Raw genomic sequence first — 11,950 nt, 5'->3', positions numbered from 1 at the left:
GTATAGGACTGAAGCCAACGTTGCAAGCCCCACCGAGTTTAATAGTGCTTACTCCCAAGTAAGTGAGGTTAGGCTGCAATCATGTGCACGTTTGCCTGGGAGTGAGACCCACTGAATTCGGTGGGACTTTCCTGGGATTGCAGTGAGTCTCTCTGAAGGTGTAAAAATGCAAAGCAACCGGACAGAACGACGCTACAAATTTAACAGGACTGTAATCCAGGATCGCAAAAATCAACACGTGTTTAGTCTGGTGGAAGAGGACTACAATTCCCAGCAAGCTCCGGACGAAGGAGGCGGTCCGGGGCTGTACTGAAAGGCGGGATCGTCTCTCCTATGTCGATTCTGCATGTGCGAAAGAGGATCATTTGGCTCGGCCATTGGAGGGTTTTGGGGCGCTGTTACGTTGAGCTGCTTTTCTTTTGGAGTTCCGAACAATCGCGTCTATTGCCCGCGTTCCAATGGCTCTGGCGTCATCGCCCTTGAAAGTCTGCGTCGTGGGCTCAGGAAACTGGTGAGCAAGCGGGGAGGGGGCATCCAGTCGAGAAGGCACCGGGGCATCGAGAGGAACCTGCGCTTCCTTATCCTCAGCCCTGGTTGCTTTGATGTCTAGAGGGCAGGCGGGGGTGGGGGAAATCAGGTGTTTATTCCTCCCCCCGACTCTGTCATTACATTTCTTTCCTATCAAAAGAACCCACTGCATGGCTGCAAATAAAAGTGACAGTCGGAAAAACGGGACACGGGCAGTGATACTTCCACTTCCTTGTTGGACAGTAGAACTGTTACACCCCTTAAGAACCTTTTTCAAATGTATTTAACGCCTGATCGTACAGTTTACCCTCTTTTATTTTTTTAATGGAAATATAGTTTTCCCCACGTGGGTAAGAGTTTGGGGTTGTTGTTTTTAGCGCTTAGATGCTGGGCCTGACTGCTCGCCTTTTCTTCTCGTTCTGGTTCATGGTGCCTTAAACCTGATGCAAAATGATGGCCTTCTGGCATGACAGGTTTGCATGTCTAACCGAGACGGCTTGCAAAATCAACACACGTGGGCACGATGCACCTCACAAAATTCAATGCAACATTGTTACGTTCAAATAGAGAACTCTTTTTCTGTGTGAGGAATCCTTGTCTAGCGAAAATGGCACCATCCATGCACAAGAGAGAGCTATTGGCAAGAACGCCAAGATTTATAGAAGAACAAAGAAAGTGGGGTGGGTGAGAAATCAAAACAGTCCAATGAAGAATGAGCATGCTCAGTGGTTGTGGGAATGGTGACTGTTGTGGGAGGGAAATGGAATGGAAGTATCCTAGAAATGGATATGGCTGGCTGGCACCTTAAGCAGGAGTGCTCCACATGCGCAACATTTTCTTGCAGGCCCCACTTGTTATTTATTTTGTGTGTTTGTATATCATCCCCCCCTCGCAGGGACCCAGGGTGAAGTATGTTTCTCTCCCCCTCCCTTACTCCACTTTATCCTCACAGCTGAGGATATAGTTTTGGCTGAGAAATAGTGCCTGATCCATGGTCACCCAGTGAATTGCATGTCTGAGTAGGGATTTGAACCTGGCTCTCATGGGTTCTAGTCCAATATGTAAACCACTATACACCAGCGGCTCTCGTTTGTTTTGCATGATGGTGTCTTTCAAATGAATGTGCTCTAGATACATAGTAAAATGAATGCAGGTCCATCATGTTTCACTTTCTGTGACAAGACCATGCCCCACAATATCTTAAATACTCTACTTATAAACTAGATGCATCTGTTTCAGAATGCTATTTATTCTCCCCAAGAGCAATGCACTTTTCCCTATGTTGTTTGTAATCTGAATGTGAGACCTAAATTGGCTAAAATTAACATCTTGATTTTAATAAATATACACTTAACCATTCCATTTTCTATCTCACATTACCAACATTCATAAGAGATGCTAAGAAAATCTTCTACTCTAGTAAGTATTACTTGTAGAACTCCCCTTTGTCAGCTTTGTCTGCATGCTTTCTTGGAATACATGGAGGGAAAAGGAGATCACGCCAGCAAGCGCCACCCTCAGCCTCTGCAGATTTGTCAGAAGGTGAGAAAGCACATGGAAAAATGCCCTGTCTGCATATATGCACATGGAGCCCATATTCGGGATTTGGACCCCTAGCCCTGTTTGCCCCTCATCCTCCATATGTACTCAGCAATTGGAGGAGGAATTGGAACATGCCAGCTTGCCCCAGCCCAAACATCTCTGCAGATCTGTGGGTCCTACCCTTTAACCCATGTGCGTTCATCTAAGTTGGGAACAGGGTCATCTGCACAAACTGGTATGTGTATATAAGCTTTCTTGAATTTTGAAACCTTGATGTGACCAAGGTTCCCAGTAGCACATAGAGCTCTGTGCATACATGTAGTTTCCCTTCTCACCTTTGGGTGAGATTTATGTAATCTATCTATCTGTCTATTTAATCTAATCTCTGAAGCATCTCAAAACAATTTCATAATACAATCAAAACATACATAAAACAACTGCACATAGAAAAACAATTAGAAACTATTACATGTATGAAAATAGTTAAGACAATTACATATTTTTAAAAAAAAGACTTTCAGATCCAACAGAGATACAGACTGGGATAAAACCTGCAGTTAGAGAGTTTGTTGCAAGAGAACAGTCTTCAACAGATGTCAAAAGACAATATAGACTGCCCCGTCTGATCCTTAACAGGAGAGAGTTCCAAAGGATAGGTGCCGTCACACTAAAGGCCTGATTCTGACATTGTGTGGGACGGACTTCCTGATAAGATGCTATCTGCAGGATGCACTGTTGTTGTGCCTGCTCCAAGCTGGTGCATCAGAGAAACCCAGATTGGGTCCATCGTGATAGTTGGACTAGCTTAGGATTCAGTGGATCCTTGACTCTGCTCCCTCTCTACCTTAAATTACCCTGTCTGGCAGGTTTATGCTGATTACTGCTAGCAGAGTTTGCCCAGTTCCACCACATCCTAATCCCATCTAATATGCTGGATCAGGGGTTAGAAGTGTTCCATTAGGATCTTGGAAAAAGGAGGTGAAGTTTCAGTCTTTCTACAGAGGAGGAGGAGTACACATCTAGACCATCCAATAACTGAGTTCTCTGGGTGGTTTACAAAAATCTAGAGAACACAAAAAGGAATACACTTCCATTAAAAATAATCTCATGATTGCTTATTTGGTTCCTCTGGTCATATTTATTTATTTATTTAAAATATTTCTATCCCGCCCTTCTACCCTATAATAGGGTTCTGAGGCCGGCTTACAATAAAATCGAACATGTACATAATAAAAGTGTACACAATAAAGATCACAAAAACATTAAAATAAATTAAAATACATAAAATGCAATTAAAATACAATATATATAAACACACACACACACACACAGGGAGTGGTACTAAAGGGACTACAGCGGTAAAAATTAATATAGAAGGCATGAAATCAGTGTCAGGCTTTACCCTCAGTACCTCCTAAAGACTCTCCGGAACAAGGTTGTTTTCAGAAGTCTCCAGAAAACCATAAGGGAGGGAGCAGAGCAGGCTTCTTGGGGTAGGGTATTCCAAAGCTTGGGGGCCACAGCTGAAAAGGCTCTCTCCCATGTGTCTGTCAGTCTAACATCTTTCATTCCAGGCACGCAGAGGAGACCAGAGACAGATGATCTTAAATCCCAGACAAGTACATATGGGCATAAGCGGTCCCTCAGGTACATGGTCCAAGGCCGTTTAGGGCTTTAAAGGTCAGAACCAGCACTTTGAATTCGGCCTGGAAATAAAGTGGGAGCCAGTGGAGTTGATAAAGCACAGGGGTGATATGCTTCCTCCGCCATGCTCCAGTTAATATTCTGGCTGCTGCATTTTGAACCAACTGCAATTTCCAAACAATTATCAAAGGCAGCCCCACATAGAGTGTGTTACAGTAATCAAGCCTCGATGTCACCAATGCATGTGTCACTGTGGCCAAGTCAACTGCCTCCAGGAACAGACGCAGCTGGTAGACTCCTGGCTACTGCAGCCACATGAGAGTCAAGCAGCAGGGCAGGATCCAGGAGTACTCCCAAACTGCAGACCTGCTCCTTCAAGGGGAGTGCAACCCCATCCAGAATAGGTTGCAACCCTAACCCTGGTGCAGTTTCCCCCTTGACCAGCAGTACTTCCGTTTTGTCTGGATTAAGTTTCAGTTTGTTAGCCCACATCCAGCCCTTCACAGCCTCCAGCCACCGGTTTAGGATGAGCACTTCCTCCCTGCAATCAGGTTGAAGGGAGAGATAGAGTTGAGTGTCATCAGCATGTTGATGAATTGTACTCCAAATCTCCTGATGACATCTCCCAGCAGTTTCATATAAATGTTAAAGAGCATGGGAGACAGAATGGAACCCTGCAGTTCCCGTAGGCCAATGGCCAGGAGGTCAAGCAGTAGTCTCCCAGCACCACTTTCTGGGTCCTGTCCATCAGGTAGGATTGCAGCCACCATAAAACAGTGCCTTCCAATCCCATCCTAGCTAGACGGCACAGAAGGATACCATGGTCGATCGTATTGAAGACCGCCAAGAGGTCCAGCAGCACCAACAGGTCATCAAGCTGGGCGACCAAGGCAGTCTCTGTCCCATGACCAGGCCTGAAGCCTGATTTAAAAGGGTCTAGATAATCCGATTCATCCAGGAAAACTTGGAGTTGAGCAGCCACTACCTTCTCAATCACCTTGCCCCAAAAGGGGAGATTAGAGACTGGGCGGAAGTTAAGATCCGCAGGGTCTAACGAATGCTTGGCCAAATTTATCTGCCTTTGGTTTTGTTGTCTTCTTTGCTTCTAGTTATATATGAGAGTCATGGGGTGTGACATTTCTCGCATGTGTCTTTAGTAAAACTTTGTGGAAGAAAATTAGAAGGATATTTGATTGCTTCATCAACTGTTTTGAAAGACAAGATTGGCTTTGTTCTGTACTTCTTTTCTACGCTCCGCCTAGGTCAGTTGTACAGTTCAATACAATCCCAGTGGTGTGCTTGGTACTTTATATAAACAACATTTCTGTCCAGAAGCGCTAGTGGGATATTTTTAACCTGGCTTTGACTTATGCCTGCTGATATATCTTCTGCAATGTCAGCTGACAGACGCCGTTCCAATTGCTGAATGTTGGCAGCAGATTAGTGCTGATTTTGTTGCCTGAAGGACATGAGTTTTACATGAGCACGAGTTTAAACTTGTGAAAAGATAACTTTATGTTGTAGCCGCTTGTAGGAGCTGTCAGCTTCTTACAGAGAGGTGCAGAACAGTACACAGCAGACAGTGTTCAGCACCAGGCAGTAGTGTAATGGCAAATTCAGAAGTGCAGGGTCCCTTCATGTTAGGCACAGCGATGCCCCCCCTCCTTTTTGCTGCAGGGTTGAAAATGAGATCCTTGTTAATGCCTTCTCCACAACAACAGACATCCCTATGAGCCAATAAGTATTAAAGAGGAGAGTATTAGCTACTGAGAAGAGTCTTCTCAGTGGCTGATTCACCCCTTTCACTCTGATTGACTCCAATCAGCAGAGAAGAACAAGGAAGCATGTTAGAAGACTCTTCTCAGTGGCTAACACAGTCCCCTTTCATACTGATTGGCTTGTAGGATGCAGAGCCTGCTGGGACTCTGCTCCCAAAAAGGTAAGGGGTCTAACACCTCCTGAGACCCTGGACGACTACACATCTGGCACCAGGAATGAGGAAATGGGACAAGGTAGTCCCCTCTTTTGTAATTCTGTATTCCTACACTGGTTACGCGCTTCCATGAATCAGTAATTGCCATCTTGTTTTTGCAATAAGTATCTTTAGGAACATGCCTATTTTCTTACTTTAAAATGGAAAGCTAAGATTTGATTATAACAATTTCTGTAAGTCATTTAGGATTTTAAAAAAAACTTTATCATAAAGGCTAACTGAATAAAAAATTCCATGTTTCTAAAGGTTGCATATTGATGCAGACTTAGCAAAGTTGATCTGTTTTTTCATCAGTACCTTGGCTGTAATGGCCCATTAGAACAAAATGTGTTGGATAGCTTTTATGAGGACAAACTCATGTTTGCATTCACTGTGCAATATTTAAAGTGGCACAGGACTTTTTCTTGGCTGGATGCCCCCAAATAATTTAAAGGGGGAAAGTGTATTTTGGAGTGAGACTAAGGCTGCATAAAGGTAAAGGTGTCCCCGCACTTGTAGTGCGAGTCGTTCCGACTCTTAGGGTAACGTCTTGCAACGTTTACTAGGCAGACCGTATATATGAGATGGGATTGCCAGTTCCTTCCCCGGCCTTTCTTTACCCCCCAGCATGTGCTGGGTACTCATTTTACCGACCACGTATGGATGGAAGGCTGAGTGGACCTCGACCCCTTTTACTGGAGATTCGACTTCCTCCTTCCGTTGGAATCGAACTCCGGCCGTGAGCAGAGCTTTCGGCTGCGTTACCGCCACTTACCACTCTGCGCCACGGAGAATCTTGAGGCTGCATATATATCATATATTTAAAGCATCTTCCCCCACAAGAATCATGGAAACTGTATTTTACCCTAACAGAGCTATAATTCCCAGAACCCTTAGCAAACTACAGTTCCCAGGACTGTTGGGGAAAATGTGCTTTAAGTGTACAGTGTGTACACAATCTAAGGTGCTAAGCCCTGTCTACAGTTTGAGTTGATTTAAATGTTCAAAAGATCTGAAGTTGAGCAAAGGCATGTTGGGGCAAACAAGAGGCCTCCTCTTTTGGAAATGCAAAAACAAAAGGGTTATAAATATAGCACCCCAACAGATTTATGAATTTTCAGAGAGATCACCACTTGTTTTTATTTGTGTAACCTGAAAGGTCTATCAGCACATGAACATTGGTTTTCCAGTTAAAGATATGACAAATATGTGTACATAACCCTAATTTTAGAAAATACTGGTATTTGCTTCTTCTTATATCATTCAATTTAATCTAAGTGTATTAAGCTATAAATACTAATAGCTGTTCTAGTAACTGTTTTACTTGCCAGTGACGGGCCCAAGGTCACTAAGTAGGCTTCATGGCTAAATGATATGAACCTTGGTCTCCCTAGTTGTAGTCTGAAACTCTGTAATCACTGCACCACACTGTGAAAACAAGGCACCTCCTAATGAGAGATAATTGATTGATTGACTCCTTTTCTAGTAATGGATTTTCTCAGCTACCAGCAGAGCGAAGAGACTGCATAATTTTCCAATTAAATTGTAGCAGCTTTTATGCCCATTGTAGACTTAAGTTTTACACTGTATAAAATGTCAGTGATTTATCTGTTGCCACAACTTTTTTTTTTTGGCAGCTGATACTAATGAAAAAATATTGGATCTGCATCCTCAATGCATTGTTTTAGCAATCCATAAAAGGCTTCATGATATTTGACCTTTTCTGTTTCTCATTTTACTCTAGCCCATGTGACAGTTCCTAGGCAGAAGTCATGAAAGAGAAATGTGTGTGAAAGAGACTGGGGCCACATTCACACCAGACATTTATTCTGCTATTATTTCACGTTAAACAGTCATGGGTTCCCCCAAAGAATCCTGGGAAGGGTAAGTTTGAAGGGTGCTGAAAGTTAGAAGGAGACTCCTATTCCCCTCTCAGAGCTGCAATTCCCAGAGTGGTTTAACAGTCAATTCCTCTTCCCAGGTAACTCTGGAAATTGTAGCTCTGTGATACGTCACAAACTACACTTCTCATCACGTTTCACAAACTACACTTCCCAGGATTCTTTGTGAGAAGCTATGGCTGTTTAAAGTGGAGTAATAGTGGAATAAATGTATAGTGTAAATAAGATCTGACTGTTGCACGTATAAGGTAGAAGAAGTCTCTTTCTTAACTTGTGCATTTTTATTTATGCAGTGTCACATGGGTCAATGGGGCCTTGCTTCAAAAAGAGCTTGGAAAAGTTACTTTTTTGAACTACAACTGCCATTAGCCCCAGCCAGCATGGCCACTGGATTGAGCTAATGGGAGTTGTAGTTCAAAAAAGTAACTTTTCCAAGCTCTGCATACAGCTTAAATATTTGTCCTTATTTGCCTCTACATATAAAGGCATAAGTACAGAATGACTTGAGGAAAGTTGAGAACGGAAGTCTGTTTTGTCTTATGATATAAAGCTTCAGGCATGAATGTTGGCATCTTTGGGCCACTTCATCATTGTTCGAAGGGCAGAAATTAAGCTTTGCACTGGGGAGGAGTTTTATGCTTCTCAGATTACCTTGTTTATTAGCTGAAGTACTTTAACCTTTTAATTGAAGGTGCCAAGCCAGTGATTAATGCAGAAGCCTTGCTGTGTAATTTACCCATGTAACTTAGCTGCCGTAGGCACAGAATTTTGCATGCTTTCACTCAAACTAGAATAATCTTAGCAGGGACTATAGCCTTGTGCATTTTAAATGCTCTGCTAGCTAATACCAAGGACATTCAGTATAAGGAGCTGGCTTTCCAATGTCAAATTGAACATAAGAGCCCTTTTGGATCAGGCCAAAGGCCCATCTGGTCCTTTTCTTACGGTGGCCAGCCAGATGCCCATGGGAAGTCCTGCAAGCAGGACCTGAGTGCCCCCTTTTTGCAATTCCCAGCACCTGGTATACAGAGGCATACAGCTGATTTCCCAGTGACAGTATGAGGAAGGGTAAATATGGATTGGTGGTGATCCTGGACTCCCTTTATGGTGGTTTAGATTACCTTTGTTGCTCTATCAACCTTGCTTAGTTGCTTTTCAGTTTTCACAGTATGAGATGAAATAGAAATAAAATTATGACACACTTACTGGTAGTCACTGAAGTAAACTTATCTTTTCAGTACTGAAATGCCAAAGGAAGAGCAATCCACTGATGGACTAAAATCAGGGTGTAGCACATAGTTTCCCTCAAGGGAATAGGATTGTGGGGGATGGGACATATAAGAAAAAGATCTTGCTATATGCTGAATTGCTGATTTTTAAAAAGTGGTTTATTTTAAATTATAGACTTGGGGGCAAATGGGAGTATTTTTTAGAGAAGTTATCAGTGGGGGATATTTATGCCATTTATCCCAATATAGAAATTCCAATATTTATTAGTCGGGCAAAGTGTATGTCTCTGGTTCAGAGTCTCTTTCCAGCACTGGAGTTGTTTTGTTTCAGGTGATATGGCAAAATTATTACATACATAGGTTTAACACACCTTTTCAAATGGTGTCAGGGTTCTGGCTCAGTCTGAGTTCAGGGACTGCTGATGGTGTCTTTACACAACAAATGTATCTTTTAATCCAAGAGTCAACTCAATGCAATAATAAAACTGTTACAAATGTCTAAATAAACATTTAAGATATTATGTAAGAATTGGAAAAAATTCTCAAAACAATTGCAGTGTAAAATGCAATTAAAAACAAACTTGCAGCTTTAGTAAAACCTGTTTTCAGAAAAAGGAAAAGCAGAAGAGAAATAAATAGAGGGTAATCCTGCAAGATGTTCATCACGAGATTACAGTCACATTGAGTAGATTTGCATCTAATGCTACTAGATCCTTAATGAGATTCTTCTTGAATCTTGCCTGGTGCCTTGGTTGCAGTCTTTTCAGCGCTAAAAGAAGACATCCAAGAGGATGCGAGGTGCTGATGTCATCCCTAGTTGCATGCATCCTACCATTGTCCCTCTCTCCATGTATTGTAATCATCTGAAATGTCTTTTCTCACATAATTATTATATTACAGGTTCTTTACTAGTATACAAAGGCGCCTCCCCCCCAAAAAAAATCAGGTCAAAGCATTTGCCTATATAGCACTTCATGTACTGGTCCGTGACCAAAATAAAATTTTACTTACTATGTAGCATTTCTTAAATGCTTATTGTACTCTTGTAAACTACTCAAAATGGCCAGATCCATTGATGATATTGGAAATATCCCTTTCACATACTCCATTAAAATGCCTTAAATATGAATGTTTTGAATTTGTTTGCATTTAATTAATGCAATCCTAACTGAATGTGAGATAAGCAGGAGAAGCAGTTAAGTGTACAAAGTTTACATAACAGAACTCAAACTGCATGTGACTGAGAGAAAGCAGCTTAAGTAAATGACCATTAATGGATGTCTTCATCACTGGTGTCTTGCAGTCTGAGAATTTTTTAAAAAAATCGAATAAAAAGCCTGATACTTAAAACTGAACTTTCTTCCTCTGTCTGAAGATATCATATTTAATCAGGCATAATTCTTTCTCTTTTTTTTTTTTACAGGGGATCTGCTATAGCTAAAATAATAGGGAGTAATGTAAAAGCACTGCCGAAGTTTGCTTCTACAGTGAAAATGTGGGTTTTTGAAGAAAATATTAATGGAAGAAAATTAACAGATATCATAAATAATGACCATGAGAATGTAAAGTATCTCCCAGGATACAAGCTACCAGAAAATGTGGTAAGCCTTGAAATATTTCAAGACTTAATATGTTAGTTATCTATGTTTATCTTAAAACTTTTACTGATTTTATCTGTTTTATTGATAATTTTCTGATCGTTTTTAACAAGGTTTTTTTGTGTGGATTTAGCTGCATTGTATTGATTAATTTTATTATGTACACTGCTTAGAGAGTTTTGTGATTAAGTGGACTATAAATCTTTCTAAATAAAATAAAATGTATGGCCAGGGTCCAAAGAACTTCACGTCTAATTCTAGATGCTAGAGGAAGCTTGTTTTCAAATAGAGACTGATCTGGCAGTTTCACATGGGCGTTTGCCCTTCAAACCAGCAAAGGAAACAATGTCAGCTTCACATGCAGAAGACCTGGGCTTGGATCCAGTCTAAGGCTACATTCCAATACATGTCTTCTCAGAAGTAAGATCCATTGGGTTCAATGGGACTTACTCCCAGGTAAGTGTGTATTGGAATATAGCCTAAGGCTGCAATCGTATATTCCCTTACCTGTGAGTAAGCCATATTGAATCCAGTGGTACTTACTTCTGACAAGACATGCATAGAATTCCACAGTAAGCTAGTCATGCTTTGGACCAGTGTTCTTCATCCTTGGATCCCCAGATGTTATTGGACTATAACTCCCATCATCCACTGTCAGCTTAGCCAGCGCTCAGAGATTATGGGAGTTGTAGCCTGGCAACATCTGGGGACCCAAGTTTGAAGAGCAGTGCTGTAGACCCCTTGAAATCTAAGGGACATGTTCATTGTGACTAACATAAATTCCATTGATTTTAACAGTGTTGATCCAACCCCTTGGGTCCACCTAACAAACCTCATCAGATCCTGATTTTGGCTTAGTTATTAACGTGGTCCAGAGAAGAAAGGGATATCTTCCCAGACTTGAAGCAAAAGAACAGTTTTAATTCACATTTAAAATTTCTGTAAACAGAAGAAGTTCTACCATTTCTTTTTTTTTTTTTTCAATAATTTTTATTCAGATTTTCATAAAACATACAAGACAAAATCATAAAACATTCAAAGACAAAAAACAAAATCAAAAATAGTTAAACAAAAAGAAAAAAAGAAAAAAAAAACAAAAATAAAAAATAAAGAGTAAAATATTGACTTCCCATTTGTCAAAGATCAAATCAGTTATAAGTCTATAATATATAACAATCCTGTCTCTTAAGTCATATTATAAAATCACTTTCCTCCAGTAGTTATCTTACTTAATCATCAAATCTCATAAACATTACTTTATTCTTTCCACAAAAAGTCAAAGAGAGGTTTCAATTCTTTAAGAAATATATCTATCAATTTTTTTTTCCAGATAAGCATATCGATTAATCCATCTCATTACTAATTATGATAATCTTATTGTCATAACCATAGTCAAAATAAACATTTCAATTAATCCATCACATCAGAATCTGTTAGGTTCAGTAATTTCAGTAGCCATTGTTCTATTATCCCTATTAGTTCCATTTTCCATCTTCCATCTTCAGTAGTCTTGTTAAGTCCAGTAATTTCAGTATC

The 11,950-nt window shown here is 40.8% G+C and overlaps 1 protein-coding gene across 1 annotated transcript in view; it reads left to right on the top strand.

The window, feature by feature from the left end:
- Window positions 1-292: 292 nt before the first annotated feature.
- The window catches only part of GPD1L (glycerol-3-phosphate dehydrogenase 1 like), a 36,846-nt gene continuing 25,188 nt past the window's right edge, over window positions 293-11,950 (top strand). The window contains exons 1-2 of the mRNA XM_061587230.1: window positions 293-511; window positions 10,240-10,417. Of these exons, the coding sequence (XP_061443214.1) occupies window positions 459-511; window positions 10,240-10,417 (231 nt within the window). The 5' untranslated portion in view covers window positions 293-458. The remainder of the gene's footprint in view (window positions 512-10,239; window positions 10,418-11,950) is intronic.

The sequence above is a fragment of the Rhineura floridana genome, chromosome 10, assembly GCF_030035675.1.
Source record: "Rhineura floridana isolate rRhiFlo1 chromosome 10, rRhiFlo1.hap2, whole genome shotgun sequence".
Lineage (NCBI taxonomy): Eukaryota > Metazoa > Chordata > Lepidosauria > Squamata > Rhineuridae > Rhineura > Rhineura floridana.
The sequence above is the reverse complement of the archived record's forward strand: the minus strand, read 5'-3'. Positions and strand labels throughout refer to the sequence as shown.